Here is a 17,500-nt window from a genome sequence, read left to right as displayed (position 1 = left end):
TGTGGTGTGTGTGTGTGTGGTGTGCGTGTGTGGTGTGAGTGTGTGTGTGTGGTGTGTGTGTGTGTGGTGTGTGTGTGTGTGGTGTGTGTGTGGTGTGAGTGTGTGTGTGTGTGTTTGTGTGTTCTATCCCACTGCAGACAGCTACTAAGGTATAGTAATTAAGAGTATTATGGCAGACCTTTCATTTGTCTTCACCCTTCTCTGTGAGCATTAATTATGGGCTCTTTGACACACACAAACACGCATGCACACACAACGCACACGCATGCACTGACACAGACAGCCATATGAGATAAGTAATGTTCTTTAAGCTCAGGAAAGCACTTTTCTTCTATATTGTGTGTGTGTGTGTGTGTGTGTGTGTGTGTGTGTGTGTGTGTGTGTGTGTGTGTGTGTGTGTGTGTGTGTGTGTGTGTGTGTGTGTGTGTGTGTGTGTGTGTGTGTGTGTGTGTGTGTGTGTGTGTGTGTGTGTGTGTGTGTGTGTGTGTGTGTGTGTGTGTGTGTGTGTGTGTGTGTGTGTGTGTGTGTGTGTGTGTGTGTGTCTGGCCTCCCTCCTCCTAACTGCAGATGAATTGGGCGTTGCAGATTCTTGTGCAGTGTTGCCTTTTGGCATGTTTTGACAGCCATATTGATGCACCACAGAGAATCCGAAACAGCCAAGTTATTCTTTGTATGCAAGAGCCAGTGGATCATTGTTTCAAGTCCTTTTCCAGACTTAACGTTGATACAACCAACACGGTTTCTCTGACTGCTGGTTTTGGGTGAGTTGGCAGAACACTGGAGTCTATTGCCATAGCAACAGTTGCAGATTCACAGGTGACTTGTATAGTGACATCTGATTAAGCAATATGACATGAGTGGGAGTGGGGATGGGAAAGGATCTCACCACTGCTGTAATTCGGCCGTAGGTACAGTATAATGTTGCATAATTACAAGTTAAAGTGATACTACCATTCCCTGTCTCTCTTTTTCTTTCATTCTTTCACAGCCATCATTCACACAGATGTCCTATACTTTTTCTTTGTCAGCCTCTCATTCTCTATCTATCTATCTATCTATCTCTGTCTCTGTCTCTGTCTCTATCTATCTATCTCTATATCTATCTCTCTCTATATCTATCTATCTATCTATCTATCTCTCTCTATATCTATCTATCTCTCCCTCTCTCTCTCTCTCTCTGACGTCTTCTCGTTCTCCCACTCATTTGCACCTCCCTGCGACACATACCTGTCTACTTTCTCTTTATTGACCAATCTACTGATAAGGTGAATTACAACCTCTCCAATTCACTCTTGCCGTCCAGTCTCTCATTTAGCCTTTTATTATTTGTGTGTGTGTTTGTTTTAGTCAGTGCAGTACATATTCTACACATTCTCCAAAACTCTGAATTCCAGCATGTCATGAGAAACTGGTCTGAAGCTGTACGAAAGTTCCATATTTTGTATGGAGTTGACCCAGAGCAGTCCAGGGCCTCTGATAGCGTTGATAAGGGAGGAATTCTGTAGCGCTCCCCGGCCGAGAGGGGGGGAGATGGCCGTAAATCAGGAAACTCTGTCCAAAAGAGCCTGGGACCTCTCCAGGCCTCTCACATCCTCCGCCTCAGAAGTGGCACACACACACACACACACACACGGCTGGTTCCTCATCTGAGCGGGGGCCATTTTCAAGCAATTTCCTGTTACGTGGCAAACAAGGCCTTAGATAGCATTATGTAAACCTATACTGTTACTTCTCCCTTTTCCATTTTGGCCTAGGTGCTTTCAGTTTCCTTATTTCTCTCTGAGTTTTTCCCATCCCCTGGCTACACACACTCTGCCCCCTGCTCTGTGTGATCGATCTCTCACACACACACACACACACACACACACACACACACACACACACACACACACACACACACACACACACACACACACACACACACACACACACACACACACACACACACACACACACACACACACACACACACACACTCGTTTTCTCTACCCTGCCCTGTTGCTCTGGTCAGTACTTGTTTCTCTCCTTTTTTGGAAGCTGTGAAAATTTGCGAAAAGTTGTGAAATCTACAGAAGCCCACAAAGGCAGTGCTTGTGTTGTGTTGCCAACATCTGCCTGTACTCTGGGTGGAATACTCATAAATATGGTGTGTGTATGTGTATGTGTATGTGTGTTTGTGTGCGTGTGCGTGTGTGTGTGTGTGTGCATGCGTGCATGTGCACTTGGAACTCCTTGCTTTCTCAAATAGTTTTAGGTCAAGCCTTGAATGACCATAACTGCTCTTTTGAGATTGCCAGGCCCTTTTAACATTGCCTTCTTTTGTGAAGGTCAAATGAAGGGAGGTGAGCCGGTCTTTGGCTACCTGCTGCATGCCTTGCTAGAATAATTGCATTGAACTTGGAAAGGGCAAAAGCACTCTTAAGGAAATGCTGTGGACAAGTTAAGGCCAGTGGTTGGCAGTCACTTGTTTTTTAATGTGCAGTATTTCATTGTTTTATCCTTAAGAAAAACAAGTCTTTTTTAGTTTTAATACTTATTTATTTCAAGTATTCTTAAGATACTCTACTCCACCTTCTTAATGAAAATAACATGGGTGTGGTCAAAGCAGTTGGTAGTTCTGCTTCCTGGCAGCAGTTTGATTGTAAGACATGGTACTGATTTTCTTGTGCAGTTTGTTCATTGAAAGACATTTATCTTAGATCTCAATTCATTATTTTATGTTCAGATAATATAGTAATGTACATTGTAGCTATAGAACAGGCCAATAGGTTGAACGACTCTTTATCTCCAATCTTCTGATATCTGTCGTCTGATCTCTGTCAGCTGGACCATTTCCAGTCAGAAATGGCATGACGTAACTGTGCAGATGTTGTCCTGTGCTTGATTGAACATGTCTAGAGAATGCTACACTCCCAGATTGTGAACCCCACCTCTGACTTGTTTGATAGTCTCTGAGAATTTTATCTCGACTCCAGCGCTCAGCAGTTAGGAACATTGCAGGACCCAATGTCTCAGTCCTGTGCAATTTGAATCCATATTTATCTCATCCCAGGGAATACTTTGACTCCTGAAAGCATGGTTAGAATGCTTAGAATGCAGAATGAGCAGTCAGAGTATGTCATTCAGTCAGTGGCACAGTCGAGGAGAGATCCGTCCAGGCCTCAAAAGCCGTGTGGGCTAACATGCTAAAAAACACTGCTAGGGCAGGAATGCACGCGCACGCGCACACACACACAGACACACACACACACACACACACACACACACACACACACACGCTGCTGGTGAGTTTCTGGCTGGAGCAGCCCTCAAAGGCCGTGTGTGCTAACATGCTAAAAAACACTGCCAGGGCAAGAGGGTCTGCTCTGAAGGGCACCTCGTCGGTATACATAGTGATCCAGATAAGTGTGTGCGTAACCGAAGAAGGGTGTGTGTGTGCGTGTGCGTGTGCCTGTGTGTGTGTGTGTGTGTGGATCTGCGTGTGCATTGGCAGACACCTGTGGACAGTGGCAGACTGCTGTGCATGTGACCCAGTGCCAGCCTGGCTGCTGCCGGTCATCTCCAAACACAGCGTCTCCTTTGTTTGGACAGAAAAAAAGAAAAGTGTTTGCGCCCTTCATGTTTGTCCAGCGCCCTCACACCCTGCCCTCAGGCCTCCTCTCTCTCTCCCCTCACTCTCTCTATCTTTTCTGCTCTCTCTCTCTCCTTCTCTCTCCGACTACCTCTGTCCTGTCTTACTCTCTCTCTGTCGCTCTCTCTTATCGCTCTCCTCCTCTCTGTCTCTCTCTCACTCCCCTCGCTCTCTCTATCTTTATCTCCTCTCTCCCTCTCTCACTCCCCTCACTCTCTCTGTCTTTCTCTCCTCTCTCTCTCTCACTCCTCTCATTCTCTCTATCTTTCTCTCCTCTCTCTCTCTCTCTCTCTCTCTCACTCCCTCACTCTCTATCTTTCTCTCCTCTCTCTCTCTCTCACTCCCCTCACTCTCTCTATCTCTCTCCTCTCTCTCTCTCTCTCTCTCTCTCTCTCACTCCCTCACTCTCTTTATCTTTCTCTCCTCTCTCTCTCTCTCACTCCCCTCACTCTCTCTATCTCTCTCCTCTCTCTCTCTCACTCCCCTCACTCTCTCTCTCTCTCTCTCTCTCACTCCCCTCACTCTCTCTATCTCTCTCCTCCTCTCTCCGTCTCTTTCTCTCATATGCACACAGTCTTTCATTCTGTCCCGCCCCTCTGTCTCTCTTTTCTTTCTTTCTGTCCTGCCCCCCCCCCTCTCTCTCTCTCTCTCTTTTCTTTCTTTCTGTCCTGCCCCCTCTCTCTCTCTCTTTCTCATGTCTATCACCCTCACTCCCTCACAGACCAAGTCGGTTGGAACAGATGCCCCACCTGCTAAATAATGGGAAGTAGGAATGAGTCACTTTAAAGGAGGGAGGGAGTAGATGAGCCGAGGAAAAACACAGAAGATGAGCAGAATGTGGCGGACACGCACACACACACACACACACACGCACACACGCACACACACGCACGCACGCACGCACGCACGCACACACACACATACGCTGCTGGTGAGTTTCTGGCTGGAGAAGTGCTTATTCAGCTGCTGGGGAGGAGTGGAGTACAGCACTGTCCTGAGTACTGTTTAAGCAGAGAGTCCTGCCCTGGTCAACACACTGTAGAGGACATGGACTGGTGTGTCTGTGTGTGTCTGTGTGTGTCTGTGTGTGTCTGTGTGTGTGTGTGTGACCGTGATCTTATGGCCACAGCTGGAATACCAATAGCACAACAGCACACTGGAGGCATTGTGATGCATAAAGCAGGATGCACAGGTCTGACTAGATGACCCTCCAGTGGGTCTCCCCCTCCCTCCTGCCCCTCAAGCCTCCAAACACCCCGAACTGCCCATCCCGTCGGTCAAGCACAGATATTTGATATTCTTTAACTCAGACGCTCACTTCTTCAAGGCTACGTTCCTCCTGTGTCCACTGACCAGATCAACATGGTCTCCGCTGTCCTAACAAACAGACTGAATCGTGTCACCTTGTTACAGGAGTATGAATATGGAACCCAAAGGACAGGAACATGAAAGATACAGAAAAAGGGATTCTCCCTCTCCCTCTCCCTCTCTTTCTCTCTCTCTTTCTCTCTCTCCCCCCCCTCTATCTCCCCCCCCATCTCTCGCTCTCTATTTCTCCCCCCTCTCTCCCTCCCTCTCTCTCTCACTGTCTTTGTGTCAGCTGCCTCTTTGGCTGTATGATCAGAGGGGTCAGCAAGTACTGGATTCCACTGTTGCAGCAAAGCATGTAATGCACTATTTGGCGCACACACACACACACACACACACACACACACACACACACATACACACACTACTAATTCATCCCTTCATCTCTCTTCATCAACGGTCTCTCACTCTTAGATCTCATATAAGCTTGACAGATGCGGCTAACTCACATCTGCGCTCAACGAAGCATAACAACTTCAAAATCTCCTCAACAACATGATCTATAAGCCCAGATGCAAGACACATTATATATAAGCCCAGATGCAAGACACATTATATATAAGCCCAGATGCAAGACACATTATATATAAGCCCAGATGCAAGACACATTATATATATATATATATATAAGTCCAGATGCAAGACACATTATATATATATATATAAGTCCAGATGCAAGACACATTATATATAAGCCCAGATGCAAGACACATTATATATATAAGTCCAGATGCAAGACACATTTTATATATATATAAGCCCAGATGCAAGACACATTATATATATAAGCCCAGATGCAAGACACATTATATATAAGCCCAGATGCAAGACATAAGGATACCTCTGCTGTGTCGTCTGTGTGTATGTTTGTGCACGTGTACATGAAGAGTTTTGCATTGATCAGTTTTATATGCGTTCGTGTCAGAGAGAGTAGGTTCCTCCTGGAGGGCCACTGGTGCGTGTGTGTGTGTTAGGGGGGGGGGGGGGGGGCATAATTTGTAATGACCATCCAGTCATGTCTTTCCCGTTCACTTTTGCTTGGTTGCACAGGCTCAAAGCAGTGCTCTGTCTGCTCCTGTGGTAATTAGACACCTTAGTGACACCCTATCATTCAGCTCCGAGGAGAGATGGAAGAAATTTGTGAGGAAGAGAGTGAATAGAGAGAGGGAGAGAGAGGGAGAGAGAGGGAGAGAGAGGGCACATGTGGGTCAGGTGAGGAATAAGTGAGAATGGACTCAAGCTGTGCCCTTGTCCGTCGCTACATCTGAGGGACATTTCAAATTTGGACACCCGGTAACCTGTAATCAGCCAGACACCGAGACAATAGATGTCAGGGGGAAAAACATAAAGGACATAAAATAGACAGAGGGGGAGAGGGAGAGAGAGAGAGAGAGAGGGAGAGAGAGAGAGTGGGAGAGAGAGAGAGACTAAGATAAAAAAGGTGTGCCCTGTTTGTTGGGCCTCTGCATTTCCACGGCATCCAGATAAGGACGACCACAGATTTGCTTTTCTCCTGCTGCTGGTAACCTTAAGCAAACACCAGTTCCTGGGCAGCCACAGGTCGGCCATTGTGCTCCCAGCACCGTCACGTTCTCCAGGCGTCACCCACAGGGAACGCAGGGCTGCAGAACCACACACAGAGGTCAAGGAGTGGAGGAGTGGTCCTTTCAAGTTTGCATGGTAGCCTTCCATGGTAGCATTTCCGTTAGCATCCTTGGACACCCCTTGTGGATGTAGGCTGAAAGGGGTTTCCAGTTCTAACATGTGGGAAGCATTCGTTTTTCTTTTTTTTTTTTATCAATGCGGGTTGCCTGAATATCTATTTGAATATGGAAATTAGGATCATAGTTTCTCTGGGACGACACTTTGTTAGTTGTTTTCTTGTGCTTTCCATCTCTGTTTGTAAGCAAATCAGCTTTCAAGGAAGCCTAAAGAACACAAGGTGTGTGTGCACTTTTGAATTTGTTTTGTTAACAGAGAACAGTGAAGTTGCCTCTTAAAGTTAACTGTAAAGATAAGTGCTTGGGGTAGACATGCACTTTATTAGCACATGCTGAGGACCGGCTCATGCTGAACTTGATGTCACGAGTGGATGCGTGTGGGGGTTCTAAGTTTGCAGGCAGTTTACGAGTGGATGGGGGGGGGGTTTCTAAGTTTGCAGGCAGTTTAAGAGTGGATGTGTGTGTGGGTTCTAAGTTTACAGGCAGTTTAAGAGTGGATGTGTGTGTGGGTTCTAAGTTTACAGGCAGTTTAAGAGTGGATGTGTGTGGGGTTTCTAAGTTTGCAGGCAGTTTAAAAGTGGATGTGTGTGGGGGTTCTAAGTTTGCAGGCAGTTTAAGAGTGGATGGGGGGGGGGGTTCTAAGTTTGCAGGCAGTTTAAGAGTGGATGCGTGTGGGGGTTCTACGTTTGCAGGCAGTTTAAGAGTGGATGTGTGTGGGGTTTCTAAGTTTGTAGGCAGTTTAAAAGTGGATGTGTGTGGGGGTTCTAAGTTTGCAGGCAGTTTAAGAGTTCATTTAGGAACCACCAAAACCAACATCCACCCTGAGTGAACACTCTGTTACGGAAGGAGATCAAGAGGAGAGGAGGGAGGAAGAGAGAGAGAGAGGGGAAGAGAGAGAGAGAGAGAAAGAGAGGAAGTGGTGGTGTGTGGCTTTTCAGCACAATTCCTGTCATGCTTTTATTCGCTTACTTGCTGGACACTTCAGAGGAGTGAGGTAGACAGCTCAGATGGGGTATTTACACTCCAGTCGGCCTGTCGTCTCTTCCTATTGCACTGACCTTTGAACTCTGCCTTGAATTAAACTTCCCGTGTCACGCAAACAGGAAGTCTGGGTGGCTATCTCGGCTGACATAGTAACGTAGATTATTGGATGAGTCATGACTGCAGATTATCGTATTGTTTGCGCTGGATGGTTTGACTTTATGACTTTGGCCTCTTTCTCTGTAATTCTTTATGATGGAGTAATGATGCCTGGTGAAGATGCCTCTCTCAAAGTGTGGCTGAGGAACACAGTGGGTCCATGTGGGGCAGATGCCTCTCTCAAAGTGTGGCTGAGGAACTAAGTGGGCCCATGTGGGGCTGTTTGTTTTTGCAGCGCTGTGTGTTTGTGGGTGTTCCCTGACTGAGGACATTTTTTGTTTCTCTTGCCTGGGGCCTGGAATTTAATGATCGTTAGTCTGGAGCCCTATTCACGCTTGTGACATGACCCTGGGTGTGTCTGGGCATGGCCCAGAGCTGGGTGTGTCGCCGCCTCTTAAAGAGCCATTAGTAAGCTTTCCCCGATGAAGATGGAAGAGCGTGTGTATACTCATAAATGTGTGTGTGTGTGTGTGTGTGTGTGTTGGTGAGAGAGAGACTACCTCTTTGTTCTGATTTTGAAGTTAAGTTCATTTGTTGGTTTGGATAGTACAGTACTTTCCTCCTGGTAAGGAGCTGCACATGCATTTATTAAGTTACAGTCCACATCAGAAGTGACATATCATTGTGCATGTCATTGTGCGTATGTGTGCGCGTGCCTGTGTGTGTGTGTGATGGTGTGAAATTAAAAAGCTGAATGATCTGTGTGTTGGACTCCATCTAAACTCACACAAAGCGTCTGTGGTGCGACTGCATGGTCGTTCCATACTATCACTGCAGATCTCTGCCACTGCCCTCACGAGTTTCATCAAGGCTAGTTCTGCCACAGACCTCACGTGACTCGCATTCTCACATCTAATTATAACGTTTCTCGCACCTTCACATAACTTATGATCTTCCTCTCACTGATCCTTCCTGTCATTTTATTTGGCGACAACAAATAACACTGGCTCTAGCCAGCTTGTTGGTTATCTTGTTTCTGTTGAGATAGCGCTGATGAATATACTGTCAGAAGTGTATTCACAGTATTTAAATGGAGGATGTAGAAAAAGCTATTGCTGCACAATGTAACCACTTCAGAGTTGAACCATTTAGACCAAACCCATAGACCAAAACCAATTTAGCTGATGGCCTTAAAGCACATGATCCAGTTAATGAGAACTAGCACCTTGTGTCTTTCCAGACACTGGTCTTCTGTATTTCTGTAAACATCTGCAGCTGTCAATGAGTGAACAACAACTTGTATCTATTTCTGATTTCTAAGTCAGAATTGAATTGGACTCCAGTATAGTCACCATACTGTACTGTACTGCTGGAATATAAAGTACATTACTGCTATGCAAAGGTAATCTGGAAGCCAATGCATGATTATTCCCTTAGAGAGTGATGTTGAGAGCCAGTTGAGCTCAGCAAGGTTTGTCTTATGCAGTATCAAATATAACAACATGAAAGGTAATGATGTGTGACAACAGAAATGTTGAAACTGAGTGGCGTTGCACTGCACTGTGTTGCACCAGGCGTACTGGTTGGCTGAGCCTGCGTGGTTGAGCACGGCGAGGCGTGGCAGCCATGCTCCAGCGGTTACTATGGTTACACACTCCCACCGCCAGCACGCGGCCCACGCCTGCGCAGAGCACCTGGCCATCAGCTCACACGCATGAGGTCACTCCATCGAAATGCCGTGAGCTCGTCAGACATGCGGTGGAGAAACCCGCTGGCATGTTGTTTTGGACTCTCACTCTTAGACACATGCTCTAAATACAGACACACCAATACACACATACACACATGTAACTCTTTCACACTAGAACTTAATGAAAGTTAATAAAGGCGATTTGACGGCCTCCCTAGAGAAATGCTGAATGTATGTACTGTATGTTAGCATTCATACTAGCCAAGCAAGAATGTGCTGGAAACTTGCAAACATACTGGCCCTTTGTGGGTAGAATCTCCCACCCCTGCTATAGATTGACCTGGATGGTTAAAATAGTCTCTTTTCACACTTCTATGTGCGGCTAGGCTGAAATGATGACCGCACTCTTTCTGTCAGTGTGGTTAGCGTACAGTATAGAGTGACATAGGCAGTTTATCTGCACCAGTTTCTGGAAAGAGAAGGTGTCTCTCTCTCTCTCACTCTCCCTCTCTCTCTCTCTCTCTCTCTCTCTCTCTCTCTCTCTCTCTCATATGGCACTCTTTGTATAGAACAGCGGTGAGTTCTGTGCGAGGGAGCCTGTTTGCACATTCAGACCCCATGACTAAACACACCTCTGGACAAAATGTCCCTGATTTGAAAATGAAGTGCACACAAAAACTGCATGTGAAAAAGTTTGGCCAGTCCACTGACCAACTACAGCATTAGCCTCAAGAGTGGAGGAGTGGATTTCTGAGAAGATTCAGGCTGGACTGGTGATGTGCAGGTGTTGAAGTGGCTGTAGATGACAGTCTGTGAATGATTGCTGTGTTTTATGATCTTTTTTTGTTTTTAATTATGGGTGGATCTGGACTAGATCTAGTCTGTTGCCTTACCATATAAATGATCCACAACCAATCTGGGGGATGATTACAATATCTTGTTTGTGTGTAGGTGTGTGTGCAAACAGTTCCTTGACACTTAAAGTGTCTAGATGTCAGTCATTTCTCGCTGTGTTTAGTCTATGATTATTTTAACGTCAGACAACATGCGTCTGGTATGTACAAAACTGTGGAAGGTGACAAGATCATGATCCTCTGTTAACCTTCTCTCTCTCCCTCTCTCTCTCTCACTCCTTCTCTCCCTCTCTCTCTCCTCTCCCTCCCTCCCTTTCTCTCTTTCTCTCCCTCTCTCTCTCTATCCCCCTTTCTCTCTCTCTCTCCCTCTCTCTCGCTCTCTCCTTCTCTCCCTCTCTCTCCTTCTCTCCCTCTCTCTCTCTATCTCCCTCTCTCTCCCCCCCTCTCTCCCTCTCTCTCTCTCTCCTTCTGTCCCTCTCTCTATTTCTCTCCCTCTCTCTCTCTATCTCCCTCTCTCTCTCTCTCTCCCCCTCTCTCCCTCTCTCCCTCTCTCCCTCTCTCCTTTTCTCTCTCCCTCTCTCTCCCTCTCTCTCCCTCTCTCTCTCTCTCTCTCTCTCTCTCTCTTCTTCTCTCCCTCTCCGGTGGTCAGATGGATGGAGGCGTGTCTGGACGAGGAGCTGCCGCCCACCACAGAGCTGGAGGAGGGCCTGCGTAACGGCGTCTACCTGGCCAAGCTGGGCAACTTCTTCGCCCCACAGACCGTCTCCCTCAAGAAGATCTACGACCGCGAGCAGACGCGCTACAAGGTGGGCACACTGGATAGTAGTGGGATCATTTTAACCAGTAATAGGGTTTGTGGACCGATTGTATTCAGTCAGGAAACGGGGGAAAAGTTACACTTTTTTATTTGTTATTGTGACAAATACTTGTATTTTCTCTTGATATTTACATTGCAATTTACTGTAACATGGATAAGAGTGACTGATATTGCAGCAGTTATCAGCACAGAGCTGATACAGACCTCTGCTTACTACTTTCTTTATCTTGATCTATCTATCTATCTATCTCTATCTATCTCTATCTATCTCTATCTATCTCTATCTCTCTATCTCTCTATCTCTCTATCTCTCTATCTATCTATCTATCTCTCTATCTATGGGTGTCTCTCGTTCTCATGTTCTGTATTGTGATCTCCACAGGCAACAGGGCTCCACTTTAGGCACACAGATAACGTGATCCAGTGGCTGAACGCCATGAGTGCCAAAGGCCTGCCAAAGGTGAGCAGGGAATCGTGGGATATGTGTGCAAAAACATCCGGGAGTTGCCCACCCAACCCTGCACACAATAGGTGTTGCTCTCTCACTTCTGTAAACAGGGAAGAGCCAGACACATTTACTGTAGAAGGCCAGAAAAAAATGGATTGTAGAATTCTCTCAGATGTATCATTCATACCCCCCATGAGCTGAACTTTGTGTACAATTCTGCATGGAAACTAAGACCTATAATTTCTAATGCCCCCTGAATAGATTTGAGGATGAAAGCAGCAGTATTTAAGCAGGCCAGATAAAAACGGCTTTGGTAGTGGATAGAAATGTACTTTAGGGCTTGGCTGTGTGTGTGTGTGTGTGTGTGTGTGTGTGTGTGTGTGTGTGTGTGTGTGTGTGTGTGTGTGTGTGTGTACTACTGTTAGGTGTTGCATCACCAGAACACTTTTCTTTTTGGCACAGATTTTCTACCCTGAGACGACAGACATTTACGACAGGAAGAACATGCCTCGCTGTATCTACTGCATCCACGCACTCAGGTACTGTGTGTGTGTGTGTGTGTGCGCGCGCAGGCGCGATTGTGTGTGTGATTGGGTGGGTGTGTCAACAAACAAGCACTACGCTACACTGCTGCACAAAAAAAGAATGCAGAAAAAAAAATCTGTGTGAAGTCTGCTGTGGAGTCTGTTTGGCCAGTGGATGTGTGTTTTTAAAGTGAATTCCAGAGACGTAAAATAGGTGCTGGTCTCTGAGGTCATAAATTTGACCTACACTGACAGGAAGTCTAGAGACCGAGCAGATCTGGTGTTTGTGTGCGTGTGTGCGTGTGTGCGTGTGTGCGTGTGTGTGTGTGTGCATGTGTGTGTGTGTGTGTGTGTTTGACCACATGTGTGTTCAGTGACCGCCTTCCGGAGTTCATGGTAGTTGTTCAAAGCAGTCCCCCAGGCTCTCTCTGGTGGAGGCCCAGTGCAGTGCTGTGCTGTGGTGTTCATGAGAGGCTAAACTGATAAAGAGAGTCTGTGAGCTGAGCACCACCACACTTGCAGCTCTAATGCTCCCTGTGGAAGAGAAGGCAGAAGGGGGACACATTTGTGCCAGTCTTTGTCTTTTCTCTCCTCTCCTCTCTCCTCTCTTCTACTCTTCTGTCCTTTTCTTCAGCTCATAATCCTTCTTTCTTTTGTTTACTCTTCAGTCTGTACCTGTTCAAGCTGGGTCTGGCTCCACAGATCCAGGATCTGTATGGAAAGGTGGACTTCACAGGTGAGTGAGCAAGAACCCCCCGGAAACCCCCTCTGTCTAACTGTGTGTGTACACCAGCATCCTGTGGGGAGGGCTTTGGTGTGTGTGTGTGTGTGTGTGTGTGTGTGTGTGGTGCTGCCGTCAATGTGAAAGTCATTAGTGATTGTGCGAGGGTTTCCTGTTGTTTAGAGCTGCCCGCTCCTGGCCTGTCAAACTCAAGAGTCGGACACACACATACAGGAACACAAAGTACACACTCATGTCAGTGTACAAATTAAATTATGAAGCACGGGGGAACATAGAAACACACACACACACACACACATACTTTCACCCACAAAGTACATACTCCCACACACAAACACACGTTTGAGTGTACAAATTCAGTTGCAAAGCACAGAGGAACACACATACACACACACACACACACACACACACACACACACACACACACACACACAGTATACAACCATGTACAAACATGTACAAACTTAACAATACCCGTGCATACCCAGATCTGACCTTCAGGTTGCACTGTTCCACTCCACGTCCCGGCCCAGATTACAGCTCTGACCAGTGCACGTCAGTGTTAAATGAATGTGACATAGCTCTTTGTGGCCGCACCAGTCCCCCCAGTCCAGCCCCCCCCCCTCCACTTCCCCAGTTTGTATGGGACTGTAGAGCCCTGGTTTCCCTCTGTCAACAGGCCTCTACACAACAGCCCCACTGTGGGCCACAGATAGCGTCTACTGTATGGGAGAACAAGAACACAAATTCCCCTTACACACACACACACACACACACACACACACACACACACACACACACACACACTTATACATGACCAAGCTCTCTCATCCTGCCTCTGTTATTTTCATTCATCCATTTCCTCTCTCCCTCTCTCTCTCTCTCTCTCTCTCCCCCCCCTCTCTCTCTTCGTCCCTCTCCTGTGCTGTCCGGTTCTCAGAGGAGGAGATCAACAACATGAAGAGTGAGCTGGAGAAGTATGGCATCCAGATGCCGGCCTTCAGTAAGATCGGAGGCATCCTGGCCAATGAGCTGTCCGTCGACGAAGCAGCCTGTGAGCCTCACACCTCTCCCTTTACCTCACAAACACACAGGGCTGCAGAGCCCATTTAAGAATAGCACTGGGCCCTAATGACCCTTAATAGCCCTAGGGCTGACAGAAGTGAACCATAGCAATGCATTTTATGACCACTCAAATGACCTATTGTCCATAGCTGCTAATTAGGCTTAGGTTAATAATGGTTGTTTAGTGACTTTCAGTTGACACGTAACGGTGTCATGGTGCAACTGACCCGATCATTGCACAGGTTTAATTAGCGCCCTCTTGTGAGTTGTGTGACTTGTCCGCAGGACTATTTAGAGTGTTACAGTAGCTTCATTGCAAGAGTGACTTTTATGTGTAGCATAAATCTTCTCAATTGATTACTCTTCATGCTGACTTGTTTTTAGTTTTTAGTTTAAGTTTAACTGCATGTTCAGTCCGATATGAGCAGTGAGTTTATGAGCTTATAGTCATCTCTCAAAGAACTATGACTGCATCCCTGTTGAGTTAAGAGAAATCTAATGAGTCATGCAGGCTCTAAGTCTCCTCCGGCGTCTGTACACAGTGCACGCGGCCGTTATTGCCATCAACGACGCCATCGACCACGGGGTGCCCGAGGGTACGCTGGGGGCCATGCGCAACCCCAACGCCATGCTGGTCCACCTGGACGAGAGCGCCGTCCAGCACTACCACGACACGCTGTCCCAGGCCAAGGCCCAGAAGGTGGAGAATGCACGCAAGCGGGTAGGTGGAGATTTCGACATGAGATCTGTCAGACACATCCGCTCAAGTGTCCCTTAACAAGCTGTTGTTCACAGTGTCCCTTAACAAGCTGTTGTTCAATAGAGACGCAGGCTACTCCTACACAGGTGCATTAGCACGGAGGGCAGTCCCTGTTGGAGGATGATGGCCCAAGAGATTGACATTCTTGTTTTCAGCAACATTTCTTCATGTTAAAGTCTATGAAGTCACACATAAAGTTACACAGAGGGTTAAGAATGATAGGAAGCTGTGGGTACATTTCTTCAGTGTGGACTGTCCAACACGCACGTCCTTACTGATCTCGTTCCCTCTCTTTCTCTCTCTCTCTCTCTCTCTCTCTCTCTCTCTGTTTCTGTGTGGTTTAGATTGGGGAGAACGCGGACGCTGAAAGGGATGTTTACGAAGAGCTACTTACTCAGGCTGAAATCCAAGGCAATGTCAACAAAGTCAACTGTAAGCAAATCTCCATTGAATCACCTGTCCAATAACACATTCATCTGTCTCTTTGTCTAGTCCTTGTACACTGTGATAATCTTTCCTCCTCTTAGCTGTCAACACACAACTGTAAAAGGAACATTAAAACATCTCAAAAACATCAGTCACTCAATCTATCGATTAAGCTATTTTATGTGTATAGCCTATTTGACTATATCCCTCAGGGTAGATAACAGTCTTGTCTCTTTACTGATCTGTCACCCTGATTGACGACTGTGACCCTTTGTGATTGGGTGTTGACTGTGACCCTTTGTGATTGGGTGTCTAGTGGCGACGGCCCTGAATGGGGCTGAGCAGGCCCTGCTGAGCGGTGACGAGGACAAGCTGTATGAAGCACTCCGCTCCCAGGCTTTGGGCCTGAAGAACCTCAACAGCCAGAACAAGGGCTGGTACTTCAAAGAACTGATGGCGGCACGGGAACTTAAGGAGCAGGTGAGTGGGGAAAAAACACCTGATATACAGTAGGTAGTTGTTATGTGCAATGTTTTAAAATGCTAATATACAGTAGGTAGCCGTTATGTGCAATGTTATAAAATGCTAATATACAGTAGGTACAGTAGTGGTTATGTGCAATGTTATAAAATGCTAATATACAGTAGGTAGTCGTTATGTGCAATCTTATAAAATGCTAATATACAGTAGGTGGTCGTTTTGTGCAATCTTATAAAATGCTAATATACAGTAGGTAGTCGCTATGGGCAATGTTCTAAAATGCTAATATACAGTAGGTAGTCATTATGTGCAATCTTATAAAATGCTAATATACAGTAGGTAGTCGTTATGTGCAATGTTATAAAATGCTAATATACAGTAGGTAGCCGTTATGTGCAGTCTTATAAAATGCTAATATACAGTAGGTAGCCGTTATGTGCAATCTTATAAAATGCTCTTTGCAGTTCTTGTGTCTGCACTTTATCTCCAGTATTGTATTCTCAGGCCATCTGCGATGTTATATTTAGTCTCTCCCACTAATTTGTCATTTCCTTTTACCCAGAATTCCCCTGGAGAGGCACTGACAAAGGAAGAGTTACAGAATGGCGTAGACGTCTCTAATGAGGTCGCATCAGCATACCAGAAAAGTTAGTTCCCACACTGTGTGTTACGCCTGAAGGATTTCAATTGTCTTAAGAAAATAAAAAGGAATTATGTCCAGTCAATTCTGTTTAATTTAACCTGTATGTGTGTGTGTGTGTGTGCGTGTGTGTGTGTGTGTGTGTGCAGTGCTGGAGGCAGTGGATCGGATCAACGCTGCGATCCGTAATGGTGTGCCCGAGGAGACGGTGAAGGAGCTGATGAACCAGGACGCCCAGCTGCCTCAGGTCTACCCAAGCGCTGCTGACCTCTACCAGAGAGAGCTGGCTAGCCTGCAGCAGCAGAGCCCAGAGGTATACACACACACACACACACACACACACACACACACACACACACACACACAACATATTTAACCACCTATGTGCGTTCACACACAAAACTAACACACTAAATATAGAGACCTGCCTAAACCTAAACACACTGCAGTGTTGCTGGACTCGACTAGTGTAAGAGCCAGTCTACTGCTAAGACGTGTGCACACACACACACACACACACACACACACATTGAGTGTGGACTTGTACAGTAGCATTGATGCAGTAATACTGCTTTTAGGGCTCACTCACACACCCCGAGCTGCTGGTTGCCGTGGAGATGCTGTCGTCGGTGGTGCTGATCAACGGGGCCCTGGACGTGGGCGACCGCGCCGCCCTGTGGAAACAGCTGTCCAGCACCGTCACCGGCCTCAGCAACGTGGAGGACGAGTACGCTCAGAGGTGCGCTAATGCAGTTTCTGTAAATCAGATGAAGGCCAGCTCCTCATGAGCGCTAGAGTGACCACGGCTAGCAGACACGAGATGGGAGGGGCAGTCAGGCACAGTGGAAAGGACACTGAATAAAAAGGACAGTCAAGATCTGCATGACAACAAATCAGTATGATTTAGTGATGAAAACACATGAGTATGATTTAGTGATGACAACAAATCAGTATGATTTAGTGATGACAACAAATGAGTATGATTTAGTGATCTGCATGAAAACAAATGAGTATGATTTAGTAATGACAACAAATGAGTATGATTTAGTGATGACAACAAATGAGTATGATTTAGTGATCTGCATGAAAACAAATGAGTATGATTTAGTGATCTGCATGAAAACAAATGAGTGATTTAGTAATGACAACAAATGAGTATGATTTAGTGATGACAACAAATGAGTATGATTTAGTGATCTGCATGACAACAAATGAGTATGATTTAGTAATGACAACAAATGAGTAAAATTTAGT

The 17,500-nt window shown here is 46.3% G+C and overlaps 1 protein-coding gene across 1 annotated transcript in view; it reads left to right on the top strand.

Annotated features, from left to right (window-relative positions):
• The window catches only part of iqgap1 (IQ motif containing GTPase activating protein 1), a 44,684-nt gene that overhangs the window by 7,755 nt on the left and 19,429 nt on the right, over positions 1 to 17,500 (top strand). Inside the window, exons 3-13 of the mRNA XM_076287105.1 lie at positions 10,994 to 11,150; positions 11,544 to 11,621; positions 12,072 to 12,148; positions 12,802 to 12,869; positions 13,816 to 13,929; positions 14,483 to 14,661; positions 15,045 to 15,132; positions 15,443 to 15,606; positions 16,169 to 16,253; positions 16,396 to 16,559; positions 16,825 to 16,985. Coding sequence (XP_076143220.1) covers positions 10,994 to 11,150; positions 11,544 to 11,621; positions 12,072 to 12,148; positions 12,802 to 12,869; positions 13,816 to 13,929; positions 14,483 to 14,661; positions 15,045 to 15,132; positions 15,443 to 15,606; positions 16,169 to 16,253; positions 16,396 to 16,559; positions 16,825 to 16,985 — 1,335 coding nt within the window. The remainder of the gene's footprint in view (positions 1 to 10,993; positions 11,151 to 11,543; positions 11,622 to 12,071; positions 12,149 to 12,801; positions 12,870 to 13,815; positions 13,930 to 14,482; positions 14,662 to 15,044; positions 15,133 to 15,442; positions 15,607 to 16,168; positions 16,254 to 16,395; positions 16,560 to 16,824; positions 16,986 to 17,500) is intronic.

The sequence above is a fragment of the Alosa pseudoharengus genome, unplaced genomic scaffold (assembly GCF_046254945.1).
Source record: "Alosa pseudoharengus isolate Yale_2024_CS ecotype anadromous, Long Island Sound unplaced genomic scaffold, YU_APseudo_1.1 YU_APseudo_1.1_scf_16, whole genome shotgun sequence".
NCBI lineage: Eukaryota > Metazoa > Chordata > Actinopteri > Clupeiformes > Clupeidae > Alosa > Alosa pseudoharengus.
The sequence above is the reverse complement of the archived record's forward strand: the minus strand, read 5'-3'. Positions and strand labels throughout refer to the sequence as shown.